This window comes from Chrysemys picta, chromosome 14, assembly GCF_011386835.1.
Source record: "Chrysemys picta bellii isolate R12L10 chromosome 14, ASM1138683v2, whole genome shotgun sequence".
Classification (NCBI taxonomy): Eukaryota; Metazoa; Chordata; order Testudines; family Emydidae; genus Chrysemys; species Chrysemys picta.
In genome coordinates this window covers 9,965,588-9,985,646 of record NC_088804.1, presented here as the reverse complement: position 1 = coordinate 9,985,646, position 20,059 = coordinate 9,965,588, and the positions used below count along the sequence as shown (strand labels likewise).

Here is a 20,059-nt window from a genome sequence, read left to right as displayed (position 1 = left end):
CCTACACTAGAAAATTAGGTCAGTTGAACTACATTGATCAGGGGTGTAAATCTTTCCCCTCTCCCTCCCCTCCAAGCATCATAGTTAAGCTGATCTAGGTCCTCGTGTAGACAGCGCTAGGTCAACAGAAGAATTCTTTCGTCGACCTAGCTACTGCTTCTTGAGGAGGTAGATTACCCATGTCGATGGAAGAATCCCTCCTCTCAGCGTAGGTAGTGTCTATACTGACCCGCTGCAGCGGCGGCGCTGTGCCCCTGTAGCGTTTTAGGCGTAGACAAGCTCTAAGAGGGGTCTACTTCTAACAGAGGGGATGGGGAAACAAAGAATCAGTATGATGACATAGTGTAAGTGAGAAGACGTAACAGCTGGATTAGCAAATTTGTCTTTCACAAGCCCTTTATATTAACACGTGGTAAATAATGCTATCCCCTCACACCCATTTGTTTATCAGGAGGCTCTTCAGGATCCAACTCGGCACTTTAAACTCACTCATCATTTGCTCACCTGGCTTCCATGTTTCCAACCACACGCAGGTAGTTCTTGTGACGACGGATTCTACGCTGAACCTCATGGAACAAATAACGCAGCTGCATAAAAATCACCAGGCTGGCCATCGACAACCAGATATTGCCAAACAGCTTTAAAACAAAACAAAACGGTGCTTAGAAGTGAATACCAAGACGCTAAAGAGAAGAGCTGAAAAATAGCAGCAAACGCAATATACATCGTACAAGTCACTATGGCTAGCAAAGTAGAGCGTTCCAGTCTGAAGGGCTCAGAAAATTCCAATCTGGCTGTTCCAGAAAAACCCAAACCATTATCAGCTGTTCCACCCTCAGACATGAAAATTTTGCCTGTAATTTATGTTTTCAGATAAACATTTACCCAGTCTTTACAACCTGGGTAGGGAGGAAAGCTTCAGTTAGAAGATGATTTGTGACTATGGGAATTGGATCAGGCTCTTAAGAGCAGGAAGAAAGATCTAAATACAGAGATAAACCAATATAAGCCCAGGTTATTTTGTGTTCCATGTTCAAATACAATCACAAGAACCACCTCCAGTTTACATTGTTAACACTACTTAAATAGTAAAGTATTTACAACAACAAAAACATTACATTCACTCCTGACCAATTTGAGGTCTCTTGTTGGGGATGGAAATAATTTATTTTTCTTCATAATTCAAGCCTGACATTACTCAAGTACATATCAATTTGAAGTGAAACATCTGTGAAACATAATTATACAGAGAGCTAAAACACTAAAACAAAATGGCTTCCACAGAGTTAAATGATATAGGTAGAAACAATGCCTACAGAGCAACATTACATTTCCATCTCTTTACTTAAACACCTTCTGTGTAACGTTCAGTCCATTACAAATTAAAAATGTGCGTGGCCAGGTCACTTTATATTAAGACAATTCTGTTTACATAGCACTGACTTCAATGTTACATACCAGCATGTGAATATGATGCATCAGGTCCAGCGAAAGCAAGGTTAGCTCCATGACAAAATCTGTATAATACACATACGTTCCCTTGCCCTCCCAGGTTCCTTCATGGTTGAGATCCCAGAGATGAATTACATAACTGTAAGAGACGTCAAAGTTATTTATAAAAAAGTTTAGAAACTGAATTTGATTCTAACAACATTGTTTACAATTTTTTCCCTTTCCTGCTGCTGTTTCTCCTCTTTCCATCACACTTAGGTCTTTCTTATTCACCTGACTAATTAATCTCAATGATTTCAACAGCACTATTCATGATAAGCAAGGCAATCAGAATTTAGCCCTTGGTCTTGGGATATCTCAGCCTACTTTAAGCCCTGTGTGGTTATATTTGAGTCCATGCTTCAGATACACCATTATTAACAACTTCCTTAGTTGTATGCTCACTACTGTATTACTGATCTTTACTGAAAAATATGATCTACAAGAAATAATCTCTGTCCCTCTCAAAAAGTCCCATTTACAAACAAACAAAATAACTAAGCACCACCTTCGAAGTGAAGCACCTATCTGCACCAACATCTCGGCATGGGTATCACCTAAAACATATGCTACTTACCGTAAAATCACATGAGCAGTTCTCACTGTCACAAGTAGAGACTGTAAAGAAAAAAAGGTCAATCATTAATATAATTCCTCCCCGTTTTACAGATAGGGCTACTGAGGCAGGGAGTGGAAGCGACTAGACAAGGGTCACAGTGAACCAGTGGTAGAGCCAGGAATAGAACCAAGGTCTCCTGACTCCCAACTCTCCACCCCTGTCTTATAGACCATACTGCCTCCTTAAACCTTAATGTTCTAAAGCCCTGTCTATGCTGGGATCAGAACTTTTCTAGCTCCCTGCAGCCATACATAGCATAGTTCTCATCCCACTGTGGGTAGGAACTAAGTATGAAGCTCAAGGAAACCCACTGATGCTTATTAGTAGCTAGAAGTTTCAAGTGGGACTAAGAAAGCACCTCTAAGTCATTTTCATTCCTTTTGTTGAGGCGGACATAATCACTGCAGGAATAATTTCTGTCTCTAGTGTTATGTAATAGTAGATACAAGAAGCTGCATAGAATTACATCTTGTACCACACTCCTCATTGTAGAATCTGAGTGCCTTCCAGTAGTGCATTAAGCAACATAACTAATGTATTTGTTCTTTCATCCTTTTCCCAGAGGTAGAAGTAAGGGGAGTATATTTTGTTTTGGGCTGTTACAGCTGCCAGGGGAATGTAAGTGTCCTTCTCTACATTTAAAATTTCAGTTACAGATTTGCATTAACCAACTATATAATATTTTGTTTTCAATGTAGCCTCTCTCATCCTGAAAGATCAGTGTGTGTTTATGGATACTACATACAATACACGGATCACTTAACCCAACTCTCAATTGGCCAATTGGATTAATTTTGCTGTCCTTGCTGCCTGAGCACTGAAGAGTACAAATATCTTTACAACAAAGTGGTGAATTAAAACAAGATATTTAGACTCCATAGCACACAGCCCATCGTATTACAATTCTTACAGTAGCTAAAATATAGGGCCTAAACTCTTCAGGTTTTCCCTTGACAGATGTTTTCCTTATCAGGCATTTCATGCCATGTCCTGGCTTTGACATAAATCTGTGCTCAACAGTTTATCCATCCAGCAGATCTTATAATCATTCTGTTTCACCAGAAGGATTTAATTTGTGTGTTACATTTACTTTTGCTCATTGGCTTGCTCAGAAATTTTCCCTGTAACTAGAAGACCTCTTGGGAACAAAGTACAGTAATTTTTCTGTTTCTGTAGTTTGGTATGTGATTGCATCAGCAACGTAGGAAGGTTTAATTGTCATGTGACAGGAGCAGATTGTGTGGCTGAGGTAACTTTTTATGAAAGTTGGGTCCTGATTAGAACATGAGACAGTACTGAGCGATTTGTTGACATTACTTGCTTTCAGTCTGACCTGTATATATTGCTTGGATGATTTGCTGATCATAAAATATGAAGATTTCAGTCAGACAAATGGCTGTATTATTGTAAAAAAAATAATCCTAGAAATGTATTCCAAATGTATCAGACAGGGTGTTAACTTGAATGTTTTACTATTCACATGCAATATGACCAAACTACGGTTGCGGTCCAAACCACACCTGAATGTCCTGCCTTTCATATTTTAAAATTTCAACCCCGTGTTGCATTTATGTAATTTTTTTTTTAATTAAATTTCCTTTAACTGAAGAAAAAAAAAAGTCATGGGAAAAAATGGACTCATTTCACAGGATATGCTTGGTTGTGTATCTGGAGCATTGCACTTTCGCATTTGAAATGTTTATTCAGAAGCAACATACTGCCCTTTATAGATCATAGAATATCAAGGTTGGAAGGGACCTCAAGAGGCATCTAGTCCAACCCCCTGCTCAAAGCAGGACCAATCCCCAGACAGATTTTTGTCTCAAATCCCTAAATGGCCCCCTCAAGGATTGAACTCACAACCCTGGGTTTAGCAGGCCAATGCGCAAACCACTGAGCTATACTTGCCAGGCCCTTTCAGAACACAACCTACTTCCCTTACCACATTCACATCCCGCCCAAAACTCCTCTCTGTCCTCCTGCTGAGAAGAGGAGGGGCTAGGCAACACAAAGAGAAGGAAGAAGCCTGGCTAAAACCTGAGAATCACATTCACATCACTGTACTGAAAACACAGGGGAATAAAGCTAAATCAATGTTTGCAAAGTCAGGAAAGAGACTAATAGGGTACTTTTAAAAATCCAATATAATTACATATACTCAAATGCAACATAGTTGGCAGTGTCCGTTTTAAAGAGCATCAGATGGACTGTCAGCAGGAAAACATTTCAAAAGCCTTTTGCTGCAGTTTTACTACTTTTTCCGTTAAGTGCGAGGATCACCGCTGGATGTCAAGGATAGGAGGCATACAGAAAAGAACACGAGTGCATCTCCTGAGGCTCAACTTGCAGACACGCATGAGTAATTTCACTCACATGAGTGCAGGCCCACTGAAATCGAACACTCTACTCATGCAAGTAAGTCCTGGCAGGACAGTGCCCCTGGTTTGTTAATCAGATGCCTAAGAGCTATATCAATTCATTTGACGTCTGATTTTTCAGAACTTGTTTTTAAAAATACATTGGTAGGAGACAGATACATCTGTGTTTATCTCAGTGTTAAACTTAGGGCTGCAAATCATCTTTGCTTGAAGAGGTGGTAGCAATGATCAATCCTTTCAATGCTGCCTACTTTCGGCACAGCTGAAATCAATACATCTGTGTATGGGAAAAACTAATGAGCGTGCTTCTTGAGGAAGAATTAGCTGAGGTGCCTATTAGAATAGGAGAGGCAATGTTAGAAAGAGCTCAGCTATCAGAAACATTACTGCGACAAATCTTCAGTTCCATTTCACTCTGCACGCTGTCTGGCTCATTTTTGTGTTCAGGTCAATCTTAGCTGAAACTTTAATACAAGTGTCAAATACCGAAATGCCCACAGCCCTGCAGTAGCTGCCTCTGCTCTAACTAGGTGTCTCCAACTATCCCCCAGAAATCCCCAATTGTTTCCTCGCTCCACTATGTCAGGCAGTATTAGATCCTCCTACTTCCAGCTTGGATTGATTTAATATTAAGATGATCCAGATAACCACTATGTGGTACATGAACTAAGGAAAATATATACTTGTCCCACCCCTAATAAGTAAAGAATAAATGGAGAAATACAGGTTGAACCTCTCTAATCTGGCATTCCCTGGTCCAACACTCTGTGGCAAAAGCGCCGACTCTGTGGGTGCCCCTGGGCTGGAGCACCCACAGGGAAAAAATAGTGGATGCAGAGCATCCACCGGCGCCAAGCTCTCCCCTCTGCGCTCCTCACCCAGCGCCTCTCACACGCTGGCAGCCCTGCGCTTACCAACTGGTGTGGGGCTGGTGGCCAGGACCCCAGGTGGCAGCAAGGCCCCCAGGCGGGGGGCCACGCTGGGCACAAAGCCTGGGGGTGCTGTAGCACCCCCTACACCCTTACTTCCCGCGCCTATGGAGACCCGCTGGCACTCCTGTAGTTCGGCAAATTCTCTGATTCGGCACAGGTCAGGTCCCGAGGGTGTCGGACTAGAGAGGTTCAACCTGTACTACATTGGAGAAACTGATTTAGATAACTATTCTAGTCCACATTGAACAGGAAAAATAAATACATTCTAATAGACACTTCACCTAATTCTTCCTGTATTTCTCATGAAGCGTGCCCAGTGGTTTTTCTCATATACAGATGTCTTGATTTCAGCTGTGCTGAAAGTAGGCAGCATTGTATGGATTTATCATAGCTATCACCTCTTCAAGCAAAGACGATTTGCAGTCCTAAGTTTAAAACCAGGATAAACACAGATCTGTTGGCTACTTTGCAATAGGACAGTACTTATTTTAATTCTTTTAATTCTTTCTGGCTGGAGACTTTCAAAAACCAAACTGCAGAAGCCCCAATAAACCAAAGTTAAGAGAAAAACCAAAGTGCAAATCAACTTGCATATAAAGCGCGTCTCACCTCTGCTGCCATGAAAGCTAGAGTGTGCATTCCATGCGTATAGCCGATAACGCCACAGATAACTGCTAGACCACAACAGGAGAGTAACATGGCAATCAGCAGAGTCAGGACTCGGACGTGGCTGCTCATTGGGGTGGTGGGAGAGAAGGAAAGCTAAAACACAAATACAAAACAGTGTTAACAAACTGGTCCTCTCCCTGTTGCCTTCACCCACACATATTCAACTGATCCTAATTACTTCCTGAATATAACCAATGTTGCAACCTCAACCAGTTAACCCAAGCAGCTATGAGGGCAGGGAGAAAGAAAAAAACCAAAACGTGCACATACACTCCCTAAGGCCTTGTGACTCTAGCTTTCATTTATATTCACAGATTTTAAAGCCAGAAGGGACCATTGTCTAGAGTGACCTCCTGTATAACTTAGGCTGCGGAACCTCACCGAGCCATTTCTGCATCAAGCCCATAACTTCTGTTTGAGCTGGAGGGTAGGGTGACCAGGCGTCCGCTTTTCGACCGGAACACCCGGTCAAAAAGGGACCCTGGTGACTTCGGTCAGTACTGCCGACTGGACCATTAAAAGTCTGGTCAGCGGTGCTACGGCGCTAAGGCAGGCTAGTCCCTACCTGTCCTGGCTGGCACCGCGCTGCACCCTGGAAGCGGCCAGCAGCAGGTCTGGCTCCTAGGCAGGGGGGCCACGGGGCTCTGCGCACTGCCCTCTCCCTGAGCACTGGCTCCGCACTCGGAGCTGGGGGCAGGAGCGGTGCCTGCAGGTCAGAACAGCGCGTGGAGCCTCCTGGTCCCCCTGCCTAGGACCTGGAGCTGCTGATTGTTTCTGGGATGCGCATAGCACAGAGCCAGGACAGGCTGCGCCGCTGACCAGGAGCCACCTGAGGTAAGCCCACGCCCCAACTCTGAACCCCAACCCCCTGCCCCAGCCCTGAGCCTGCCTCCCCCAAACCCTGAGCACCCTCCTGCACCCCAAACCTCTCATCTCTAGCCCCACCCCAGAGCCCTCAGCCCCCCTTGCACCCCAACCCCCTTCCCAGAGCCCCCTCCCACATCCTGAACCCCTCATCCCCGGCCTCACCCCAGAGCCCTCCTCCCCTCCTGCACCACAACCCCCTGCCTCAACCCACAGCCTGCTCCTACACTCCAAATCCCTCAGCCCCACCCCCCAGCCTAGAGCCCCCTCCTGCACCTCAAACCCCTTATCCCCAGCTCCACCCCAGAGCCCACACCCCCAGCTGGAACCCTCATTCCCTCCTGCACCCCAACTCCCTGCCCCAGCCTGAAGTCCCCTCCCACACCCTGAACCCCTCATTTCTGGCCCCACCGCAGAGTCTGCACCCCCAGTTAGAGCCCTCACCCCCTCCTGCACCCCAACTCCCTGCCCCAGCCCAGTGAAAGTGAGTGAGGGGGGAGAGCAAGCCACCAAAGGAGGGGGAATGTAGTGAGCGGGGGCAGGACTAGGGTGTTTGGTTTTGTGCGACTAGGAAGTTGGCAACCCTACTGGAGGGTATGTTTTAGAAAGATATCTAGTCTTGATTTAAAGATGTCAAGGGATGGAGAATACACTACTTCCATAGGTAAGTTGTTCCAATGATTAGTTACCCTCGCTGTTAAAAAATTGTGCCTTATTTCTAGTCTGAATTTGTCTAACTTCAACTTCCAACACTGGATCTTGTTATACCTTTTTCTCCTAGATTAAAGAGCCATCAGAAATCTCTCCCCATCCAGGTATTGGAAGACCATGCTCACTTTTTGATCAGAAGACTGAACAATATTTCCTTTATATTATTTAAGATTACATATAATTTTAACTGAAAATTCTTATATGCTTTGCTTATAGATTATACCAAAAATAAGGTTATCTTAATTTAAGGATGAAACTCTCAGTCTGGGGTGTTTGGTTAATTATTAAGTTGGCTCACATATTTCATGCATTCAGTTGCTAAATTCATTCTTCTTTCCCCATTTGAGTTGGAGTCAGCTTCATAGTCACACATTTATCAAGAAAAGTGTTATAATCCAGATTTTAATGTTTTCCTTCAACAAGAAAGGAAGTCCCAGTACCAGAGCTCCTTTCTTAAGAGCTCTCGCTCAAACGCAATAAGCATTTCTACCTTTACAGTCTGCTCTCTCTTAGCCTTCTAGAAGATAACTTCAGTACACCAAGAACTGCTAGATAACCTTCCTGTTGATCTCTGGTTTAGTTATTCCACCCCACTCAATCTCATTTCACTCAAGGCCACTATCAAACTGCTGGAAAGGCAACCCTTCCTGGGTGGTGAAATGGGAAAAAAATGGGAAGTACAAGAGGCCTTAAAATATAGAGTTTGGGGTAAACCAGCGAATTCAGTCTGGCTCAGGCTTTTATGTAATGACACTGAAGCAAAGAAAGCAGCACGTACTTTATAGATATTTAAGTGTCTACAATTACTCAAGTACAAAGCTGATTTTTCTAATCTCAATAATAGTCCATAAAAAAAAGAGAATTAAAGTGCTTGTCAGGTAACATATATTGTGGCACACACACTACCATGTGAAAGCTTTTAATTTTGTAATCTACATTATATCTCTAGTCATATGTCCAGCATAATAAACAGACCTGGCCCAGTTTGAGGGATCAGATTACAACAGTGTGCGTAAGGGTCAATTTGTTTATTTAACTAAAACTGAATGGACACTTCATTCATTTGAAGACCCCTATCAAATGTGCACTCCAATAACTTACTCAATGGCATTGTTTCTCACTACTCTGCTCCCTATCCTTGTTTAGAACCATCTTAGCTCTCCATAGTCTCATTGCTATTGGTGCAAAAGCCATGTCCTCTACAGCTCCAGCCACCTGGTACGGCCTCTCTGCAATCCTCCATCTCATTTAATTTCCCAGATGAAGACTGTCTTTCCTCCTCTCCCCCTCTGTGACTCACTATTTAACTCTCTAATACAGATATCGTTTGGGATACAGTTTATAATATATGGTACATATAAAGATGCATCGTGTGCCATCAGTTCTTGATAGAGGCACAAGGATCATAACTATTTCAAAGCATGAAAACTGCACAGAAACTATAAATACGCAGTGAAATCCAATTCCTTTTGCTCTATTCTTTGTAATTTTACTTTGAGAGATCAAAAAAATTTCAAACTACCCTCAGAAAACTACCTAACTGGGCATCAAACTGAGGGCGATTTTCTAGAATTCTTAGCTAAGGCAATTTGAGGAGGACACTTCTTAAAAAAGGAGATTTATAGCAGTAATTCTAGGCAAGGTAAGAACACACGGAGCTTTACATCTGAGGATCTTTCAGCATTTTATGAAAAAGGATAAATATCATTTAACATGGGATGATCATTTAAGATAGGAGAACTGTAGCAGGGAGGTTAAGGGCCTGATATTCAGAGGTGCTGAGGATTCGCAGCTCACTTTGAAGTCAATGGGAGACATGAGTGTTCAACATCTCTGAAAAATCAAGCCTTAAGTGACCCAACCAAGGCCACACAGTGGGTCAGTGCTGGCACTGGGAGCAGAACTCATCTCCCAACACACAGGCATTAGGAAAAACTTACATATTCAAATCGATCCTTGCACAGCTGAACCATGAGGTGGAGAAACACAAGCCCAGAGAACCAGAGGCACCACATGACCACCTCTTCCACTGTCTGAACATTCAGCACACCAAAAATAAAGATAAACTTGTAGAAGATGAAATTCCAGAATTTGTCCTTCAGATGCTAAAAAGGAAGATATTTATTTCTGTAGGTAATCAAAGTAGTTACACAAAGCTCAAATACAAAATTATCCACCCCGGCTATTTTATTAATAAAAAAACCCTATAATAATTTGCAACTTATGCAGTTTCTTCATCTGACAATCACGACATGTCTCACAATTATTTAATCCTCATGACGCACCCATGAGACAGGGAAGTATCCGCATTTCACAAGTAGGAAACTTGCTACACAGCAAGTCAGTGGTAGAATGGGGAGTAGAAACCCCAATTCACAGTCACTTGCATTACCTGCTACCATCATTTAGCACGTGCTTTAAAAGACAGTACTTACAAGTCCCATTGTGCTAGATATTGGAGAGAGGAAAAGGACAGTCCCTGCTCCAGGGAGCTTATGGTCTCAGTTGAGCTAAGAAGCAAAAGATGAGTGCAACAGATAATAGGCAGGAGGGAAGATGAAGGAAACAGAAGTATGAAAATGTGATAGGCCAGCTATAGGGACAGATAGATGGGGATAGTTTGTATTATTTTTAAAATAACAGGATATGAACAACACAAACATGAGAAATATTAGAAATTCCTGCCATCAAGGGGGATGGATTTAAATCACCAATTTTAATGATTTGCATTTGTACTTTTTAGTTATTTCTCTAAAGAAGGCTGATTCCCATTGGTTGGTAGCCATTAAAACATGCTTATTTGCAAACAAATACAGCCTTTACACTAAATTTGGTGCTTCTTTTTGCTAACCAGGAGGATACACTATAAAAACATTAATTTAAGCAATTCAATTACTTAACTCACATTTATCCAGATAATTTAAAAATATAAAAATTAACTATGTGAGAAAATTGTGATTTTTTTTTTTTTTAAACTTGAGATTTGTGTCAAGCTCTATTTGGAAGGAAAGTCAAATACAATTAAAAATGCACAAAACCAACATTTTTTAAATTAAATAAAACTACCTTAACTGTGCTGAATACATAAGAAACACGTTTATCAAAACATGTTTTGCATCTAAAACTGATTTATTAAACAGGTTCTCTCTCTATGTAAACTATTTATCTTTAAGTAGAAAATTGAACTGATTGTTTCTGGTCACCATGCCCTTCAAGATTTTAGAACTGGTAGATCTCATCCTCTCATACCTAATTTTTGTTCATAAATTGGAAGAAGAAAACAAGCTTTCCTGTGTTTCCAATTCCCAACTGATTTCTTAACTTGAATGAACCTGTCACTGAACTGAACTTGAATACACTGAAACGAAGAAAATATTCTCTCTGCACCTGCAAAAGAGGCTACTGCTGTCAGTCAAAAGCTGCTTTAGCATGTCAGCAAACTTTGGTTCCAGGCTTTTAGCCAGTTACTTTCTTTAAAACTTGGTGACAAACATGTTCTAATATGTTTTTAATTATTTTAAGTGATTTAAATAGATTATAGTAAATTTAAGCCTTAACATAGGTTATCATCCATTTTTATCCATGCTGCCTGTCATCTACCTAGCCTCCACTAGACACTCCTTTCTCTTAAGGTGTATTGACTAAATGATCTTCCTTTTGTACCACTGCAACAAGACAGTGCAGCATTGTAGATAAAGGTTTTTTTACTATGTATTTGTGCAGTGCTTAACACAATGGGGCCTTGATCTCAACTGGATCCTCAGTATCATAGCAATGTGGCTGCGAGGCTACCAATATTGCCATTTCATTTCTGGATTGCTGGAATATACATATTAAACCTTTCTTCTGCCATTGTAGGAAATTAAGAGAAAGTCACAAAAATCTAACCCTCTAAAAACACTCAATGTATATGATGCTTGGTCTCCAACATAATAGCTACATGCAAGGAGGGAGGAGATGAGCAACAGTGGGACAGGAAAATCATTCCCACACACATGCAATCAGAAAGAAAGACAGTATACTGGTTAGTTACTGCAGGATAAAAGCCACTGTACAATTTGCAGGGCATGGGGAGGCTTTATAGAAAAAAAAATATCAATCCTCTTTATAAAGACACAATTAAATCATCAGCAAGACAGCTAGAACAGGCTAATAATTCCTTCAGGGTGATCGCATTTTTGACCTACCAACATATATAGCCTGTCTTTGATAGCTTCCTTTGAAAGTACAATTCAATTTTTAAAGGGACAGTGAACACACTAGAAACTAGCATTGACACTGCTTTGAATTCCATGTCCATATGGTCACCACGGACAACTGAAAAAAATCTAGCGCAAAGCCCTGGGAGAGTGCCTCACTTTTAAAGCATAGGCACTGCATTCAGAGGTCTTTAGGTTTGTGAATCACCAATATGACAGACTGCAAGAGATCTGTGAACAAGTAAATAATAGTGCCCTATTTGCACTGCATGCCTGTTACATTAAAACTTATATGACTTAATTTTTTTCAATGACTGCATGTGTGTGTGTATATATATATATATAGAGAGAGAGAGAGAAAACATATTTTGAAGGGACACAGTCAACTTGATTTTTGAAAATTAATTTTAAAAATAACTCCATTTTCTGATAGAACAGGTTTTAAATAGTATGTCCTGAAATCTTTTTTAAAATCCTTTAAAAATGTTTTTCGTGCTTCCTTGCTGATGTTTAGAAGAGGGGCAGCCTAGGGCCAGTAACAAATGGACTTGGGCTCAGCTCTCCTGCCCTCTCTGTGCACGTGTCTGCCGACTGCCACTAATGGGAAACCTCCTCTTCTTGCAGAGGCTGAAGGTGCATGAGAGTTATGTCATCATGCCAGAGCATGAGGAAAGAGTTGTAGCTGACCAGTACTAAAACAGTGAAATTGACTATGTAAAAAAGTACTGTGAAGTGCACAAAGTAAACTAAAATCAAAAATAGAGAATTGTTTTCCTCTAATTCCCTTTAAAATTAAGAGCACTTGTACGCAAAGGAACAAAATTTTTGATGGAAATGTAATTTCTTAGTTGATAGGTGTCCTTTTAAAATAAAATAGCAGCTCACCAAAATTAAAGCTCCTCTTCAGAAACAAGCCAGAAGATTTATGGATGCTTATATATGAACTGAGTAGTTTACCTATAAGAGAACTGCAAAGGGCTTCTTGGTTTATTTTAAACTTCCATACATTTTATTGAATGTGCATTTTCAAAATATCAAAAGGGGATATCTCCAAATCATGGACAAATCACCTTCTAAGCTTGCGGTTAAAAAGGGAAGCAATTTTGATGGAAAGATGGGCAAAATCAATCTTACTTTTAAAAAAACCAGTGTAAATCATAAGAGCTACATTTGTATCTCTAAAAAACTGTTAGGGTGCTAAATGTTAATCTGTGCAACTCTCAATATTCCCAGATGGGATATTAAAACCATTCACCTACAAAAAAACCCCCATGTGAAGATAAATAGGAGACAGATTAAGAAAACATGTATCTGAGAGCAAGGCAATTCGTCTAGAAACCTCATGTTTTACTTACCTGCTTCTCACTAACACGAAGAGGACCAAACACTGCACACTGGATTAGTTTAGCAATCAACATCAGGAAACAGCAGGCAGTATTTACCAGTACCTAAAAAGAAATTAAACATATTTTAGTCCTATTCATTAAAGAGAGCACTATATCTCACCCCCTTGTTATTGTGCAGTACAGTATTTGTTTCAGTTAGTCTGTAAAATATGCCCCTTCCTAAAGCCTAACTTCTAGGCACCGTACAGTAGAATACATGTCATTATCATTTCATTTGTGGAAACGCTGATCTGTGTCATTAAGAGCAACAGCATCATTATGCAGATAACCAAGCTACCACACCTAAATTTGCAAGGAAACAGATTTATTTACCCAAGTTATCATTAATACCTTACATCATTAAAAATGAAATAATGTCAGAATTTGATTTTCTTTTCACTATTTATTTAGTTTACTTATTTTATCCATCTCAGCTTAGACAATAAAAACTGACTAGTCAAATTCACTTTTGTTCCCAGTAAATTTTACTTTCTGGTTTCCACTGGCTTTACGCTTTAGCAACAGCTGATTTATGATGCCCGACATCATCAGGTCAGTGGCATTCAGAAATGATTAATGAGTCGTTCAAAACATTTTTAAATCTAAGAGCGTAGTTTAGATTAGTAATCATCATTTAACTGGACTGGTTCAACATATCAAAAACTTTTAAAACCGCATCAGATTTACTAGTTAGTACAAATTATTGTGAACATTTTCTAGAATAAAGTTCATAAACTTTAACATTTTAAAAATACAGTACTTAAAAGGCAACGAGGAGTCTGGTGGCACCTTAAAGACTAACAGATTTATTTGGGCATAAGCTTTTCTGGGTAAAAACGCACTTCTTCAGATGCATGGAGTGAAAATTACAAATACAGGCATAAATACATATTGGCACATGAAGAGAAGGGAGTTACCTTACAACTGGAGAACCAATGATGAAGGCCAATTTAGTCAGGGTGGACGTGGTCCACTCCCAATAATTGATGAAGAAGTGGGTTTTTTACCCATGAAATCTTATGCCCAAATAAATTTGTTAGTCTTTAAAGTGCCACCAAACTCCTCATTGTTTTTGTGGATACAGACTAACACGGCTACCCATCTGATACTTAGTACTTAAAAGGGACACTGTCAATTTAAAAATCAGATATGCTGCAAACAAATTTATATCTTACTATAAACACCTTAATAGATTATTCAAAGTTATCATTTTTAAAATCCATTTACTTTTCACTGTTTATGCTCTGACTTTTTGCTTTTCTCTCAGCCCAGACAATAAAAATCAATAAAGTCAGTTTCCCTTTTGCTTATAGTCAGTGTCATTTCCAAGTTCTTAATTTTGGAATATTTGCCACCCAAACACACGGGAGAATACTTATTTGTTTAAAATACACTGTTTTCATTTGAACTTTTTTTTTAAATTGTGAAATATTTCCGTTAGTCTCAGGGTTGATAAAAATATGCTAGCAAATTTTAAATTTGGGGCCAAATTCAAGTTGACAGGGTCCTTTACAAGGAATTATTTTTAAAATGATCAAGTTGTTTCCCTCCTAAATTACAAATGTATATTTTAGTTTCCAAAAAAACATTTTACAGAAGCCATAAAAGCTTGGTTATGCCTGATGCCAACATGCAAGTCTAACTACACACTTGTCACAGGTAATGCTTTGCATAACACAGACATCAAGCAAAATTAGGCTCTAGGTTGGTCTGTGCTGAAATTTTCTAAATCTATCTCACCTTGATATTTAAATTGCTGAATACAAGTCAGAATACTCCAGTCTGAACATGTTCACAGTGACACCATTCATACCAGGCCTGAAAATCTAATAAATAAAACCTATCTATCTGTTTTCTGGAACTGCGCCAGTTAAATCTCTCTGGGATTATAGCTCTTGACAGCCATTTCAATGAAAATCGTAATGAGTAGAAAATACTGAATCGCTTAAACTGGTTTCTCTGTTTTTTCCCAACCAATCCTTTTGATTAACTTTTGAACTATATAGGACACAAGAAGTGAGAAATGATGAGAGTATACATTCCAATAACACAGCACTTAAAGGGACACGGTACAATTTTTCAAAGTGCCTAACCAACTTGGGAACCTAAATCCCATTTTCTAAAGGGACTCAAGAGCCTTTAAATGTCTTTTGCACTTTTGAAAATTTACCCATAGTCAATTTAAAAATCATATATTGTTTACCTACAGATTGGTAACACCACCTTGGATTATTAAACACAAAGGAATTTAATAATCTAATATACCCAGTCACTATTTATGTTCTTCGTTGAGGTTTTTTTAATCTCAGTAGGCACGGACAATGAAAATCAATGAAGTAGGGATAGTCTTTTTATTCTGGTTGTACCGCACCTCACACAGTGGGGTCCTGGTCAATGACTAGGGCTCCTAAGTACTATGGTAATACAAATAATAATAATAAATTGTAGTCATTTATAGTCACTTCCATTTTCAGGTTCTCATGCTGCATGTTTTGGTTTCTGACACTGCAGGTGATTTTTTTCTTTTTAAGATTATGGAAACATTTCTACTCGCCTTAGGTTTTGCAAAATCTTTGTTTCAAAATTTTGGGCAAAAGACATAATCCTCTCTTACAAACATTTATTACTGAGTATCATGCTTAATGTTTTGAATTGTCTCATTGGCTAATCCCAAAGCGTCACAGGCATAATAAACACTATTGTTTTGTAGTGTCCGGATACCTAAATTGACAACATCCCTTTAAAAATTTAACTTTAAAAATAATTTTCATGTAAAAAGAGAAAGACATTAAAATATTAAATTGAGCACAAAGCATATACTTTATCCAAGTACAAACTGTGGTATACACACACAGGTACACTGCCACAATCAACATATTACTATCTTAGTGACCACAAAGACAGTCTACAATCTCACTTTTGTTTCGTTTTACACCGAGTTCATGTAAATTAACACAGTCTGCAAAAAGAAGAACAGGAATACTTGTGGCACCTTAGAGACTAACAAATTTATTAGAGCATAAGCTTTCGTGGACTACAGCCCACTTCTTCGGATGCATATAGAATGGAACATATATTGAGGAGATATATATACACACATACAGAGAGCATAAACAGGTGGGAGTTGTCTTACCAACTCTGAGAGGCCAATTAATTAAGAGAAAATCACTTCAAAAGTTTTTTTTCTCTTAATTAATTGGCCTCTCAGAGTTGGTAAGACAACTCCCACCTGTTTATGCTCTCTGTATGTGTGTATATATATCTCCTCAATATATGTTCCATTCTATATGCATCCGAAGAAGTGGGCTGTAGTCCACGAAAGCTTATGCTCTAATAAATTTGTTAGTCTCTAAGGTGCCACAAGTACTCCTGTTCTTCTTTTTGCGGATACAGACTAACACGGCTGTTACTCTGAAACTTAACACAGTCTGAGTCTTGCAAAACCATTGCAGAGCCTGGAGGATCAACATCGTTCGTGTGTGTCAATTTCAAAAAATACATACAAAATCCTTTAAAAGATCAGTAAAGACTGGTAAACCATGATTTCTTGATCAGGGCCCAAAATTAAAAAATTAAAAATTGGGTCCAGGGCAAAAGAGCAAAGTATGTTTTTAACATTAAAACATAAGATTAACTGGCTTTAACTCCTTTTTTAATTTATAAACTGAAATCTGCCAAACTGACAGCCATATAGAGAAATCTCTGCTTAGCAACACAACAGATGCACTATGAACATGGTGTCCCGATTGCTTCTCCCAATCTGACTCAATACTGACCTGGAGGGACCAGTTCTAATGGCAAAGTGAGTTAAATTCCTGTGGAGCGTTCACACACTTTGTCCTCTCTGCTGAAGCTAACAGGGGAGCCTAACCGGGGAAGCAATTTTTTGTAATGTAGACATTGGGACTAAATTCTAGGCAAGTTTTCTTCCAGCCTCCAGCATGCAAGGCCCAATGCTGTATAGAAGTTTCTTAATGTTGCTAGCATTGGCTCAAGTCCACCTGTTTTAGCAACACGGGAAGCTGACAGCAGACAGACCATTAGTGTTTAGACCCAAACCAGCACTCAAAACAGCACTCCGCCTACTCTACAGCTCCCAAAATTGTGAACGCTGATGAAGCCAAAATGGTGTTAGCAGCCGCGAGAAATGTTGAACAATTTCCCTAATGAATGCAAGGTCTAAAACTAAAGTTTACCAGTGCAAACTTGCACCTATTTAACATGTAATTTACACCCCCTTACACATCTCTTCTGACCCAGACAGATTAAATCCTGGTGTAAATCACACTAATGGGCCCAGAAACTGATAAAGAGGACTTCTGTTCAGTGACTGAGTCTAACCTCTATAACTGGACCTTGGAAACCAGACTCAGACCATCAGACTCACTTCAGACAAACCAATGGCCAGCCTCATCACACAGTCGCAGCTATCAGTCACTACAGACCTAGTCCAGATTCAATCCAGTGACCAGTAGCAGGGTATGTTTGAACCATGGCTGTGCTATTTACACAAGAGTCTGCTAGTTGGGGGAGGGAACTATTTCCTCCAAGTCTGGGGGACCCTGTTATCCCCAGAGGAAGCTGGAAGTCAAGCCAGGCGTTCCTAGGGCCTTGTCCCTGGGGCATCAAGGCAATCGCACCCCCGGGATCCACAGGTCACCCTCCCACAAAGCGAGTCCCCCAACATCACTCATTCCTTCAGGAATACTTAGCCCTCCCCAGCTCAGCTACCCACCCCTCAGCGCTCCCTCCCCCCAACCACCCTCCAGCCCAGCTACCTGTCCTACAGGACTCTCTGTGTCCCCAAACCACTACCCATCCCCAGGCCCCTTTCACCCCACCCCCCAGCCGGCTCCAGGGCCCCTTTCCGGGACCCCAGCCTCACTGCTCGCCCCCCCAGGGCCCATCTCCCCCCACTCCCACACCCCAGCCTCACTGCCCCCCCTCCCCGGGCCTCTCTCCACCCACTCCCGCCCCTCCAGCCTCACTGCTCGCCCCAGGGCCCATCTCCCCTCACTCCCGCCCCCCCCCCAGCTCCTCTCCCGGCCCCTCTCCCGCCCCCCCCCAGCCTCACTGCCCCCACTCCCCCCCCCCAGCCTCACTGCCCCCACTCCCGCCCCCCCTCCCACCCCCCCCAGCCTCACTGCTCACCCCCGGGCCCCTCTCCCCCCCACGCCCCACTGCCCCTCTCCCTCTCCTCCCGCCCCAGAGCCCCTCTCCCGGCCCGGCCCAGCCCCGCTCTCACCCAGACGCAGAGGCTGTCCGACAGCAGGTAGTAGGCGACGTCCAGGGGCTGGGGCCCGGCTCCGGGCGCAGACTCCCCGGCGGGGCCCTGGCTGAGGGCGCGGTAGGCGCTGACGACGCTGCCGAGCAGCCCCAGCGCGCTGAGCCCCGTGTAGGTGCGGAGGCTGGGCCAGGGGAAGCGCTCCAGGAAGAGCAGCGGCATCGCGGCCACGGGCCTCCAGCGGCCCCCTCCGCTTCCCTGAGCCGGGCCTGTCCCCCGCGCCCCCGGCTCGGCTCGGCTCGGTCCGCCCCGCGGCCTAACGCTCCCTCCCGGCTCCGCAGCCGCCGCCTCCCGCTCACACTCCCGCGGACGCAGCTACGGGCCCCGACTCGCTGGCCCTCCGCGGGCTCCTCCTTCCTCCCTGCGCCGGGCCTGGGCGGGCGCCTCCCCCTGGCGCTGCTCCGGGCCTGCCGCGCCCGCCGATCGCCCAGCACCGCCCCCGTCTGGAGGGGCCTGAGGGGCCGCGGGTGTGAAGTGTAGCTGCGGGGGGGGGGATGCGCTTTGATTGCCTTCAATAGGCGCCGAACAGCAAACGGCCAAGGAAAGTCTCCCCCGTCCTTCCTCCGCACACCGGGGTGCGGCGGCGGCGATGGATTAGCCCCGTTCCCCGTCGGGGCTGGCTCCGGAGAGAAGCTGCAGCCTGTGTATAACGCGGGGTAATGCAACGCACTGGGGCAGCGCCACGGCCGAGAAGGGAGAGAGGATGGACCGGGTCTGGAAGGGAAAATGAGGATGTGAAAGACTTGGAGGTTTTCCACACTAGGGTGAACTCAGGGTCCGCTTTTGAAAGGTCTTTAGGTGCCTACAGATGCAGAGGGGCAGCGAGCGGGGTTATCCAAAAGAACCTGGGCACCTAACTGGCACCCGGGTAGTTTTGAAAATCCCACTAGGCCCCCATCGGCATCTTTAGGCACCCAAATACCTTTGGAAGTCTGGCCCTGAGTCCTTTGGAGGTTAGCAGGTATGGCAAAGGCAGGGAAGCCAGACCTAGTCTCTCCCTCTCTAATTAGTGTGCTTCAACACTTCTTTATACATGAGAGGTATAATAATGTATAAAAAATAATCCAAACCATCAAGAAATCAGGATCAAATCTACCTATTTGCTGACCATCAGTGTGGAGATGCTGTTATAAAAAATCTGGACTTGCTGAGAGCAAATAGCGTTATTTCACACTCCTTCCCACTTAACACCCTTTAAAGTACTGGTTCTCAACCTTTCCAGACTACTGTACCCCTTTCAGGAGTCTGATTTCAGCCCCAGGTGGCAAAGCTAAGTCTTCTGCCCAGGGATGAAGCTAAAGCCAGAGCCCTACCGCCTGAGGCTGAAGCACGTAATTTAGCTCCACGAGGCCCACTGTAGTGTGGGGCCCCAGATAATTGCCCTGCTTGCCACCCCCTAACCCCATCCCAGGTTGAGAAACATTGACATAGTACATAGAGCAGTATAAACAAATCATTGTCCGAATAAAGCAACAGAGGGTCCTGTGGCACCTTTAAGACTAACAGAAGTATTGGGAGCATAAGCTT

General features: G+C 42.6%; 1 protein-coding gene across 7 annotated transcripts in view; it reads right to left on the bottom strand.

Moving 5' to 3' along the window:
- AMFR (autocrine motility factor receptor) overlaps positions 1 to 18,863 on the bottom strand; it is a 41,376-nt gene extending 22,513 nt beyond the window's left edge. For 3 of the 7 annotated variants that reach the window (XM_005306268.5, XM_005306269.5, XM_065566967.1), the window contains exons 1-7: positions 18,494 to 18,848; positions 13,219 to 13,311; positions 9,605 to 9,769; positions 6,030 to 6,182; positions 2,069 to 2,109; positions 1,459 to 1,591; positions 505 to 638 (exon numbers count right to left, since the gene is read on the bottom strand). In XM_005306268.5, the coding sequence (XP_005306325.1) occupies positions 505 to 638; positions 1,459 to 1,591; positions 2,069 to 2,109; positions 6,030 to 6,182; positions 9,605 to 9,769; positions 13,219 to 13,311; positions 18,494 to 18,694 (920 nt within the window). In that variant the 5' untranslated portion in view covers positions 18,695 to 18,848. Of the gene's footprint in view, positions 1 to 504; positions 639 to 1,458; positions 1,592 to 2,068; positions 2,110 to 6,029; positions 6,183 to 9,604; positions 9,770 to 10,099; positions 10,175 to 13,218; positions 13,312 to 18,493 lie in introns of all 7 variants that reach the window. The other 4 variants (XM_065566969.1, XM_065566970.1, XM_005306271.5 and 1 more) reach the window with 3 other exon arrangements.
- Positions 18,864 to 20,059: the final 1,196 nt, after the last annotated feature.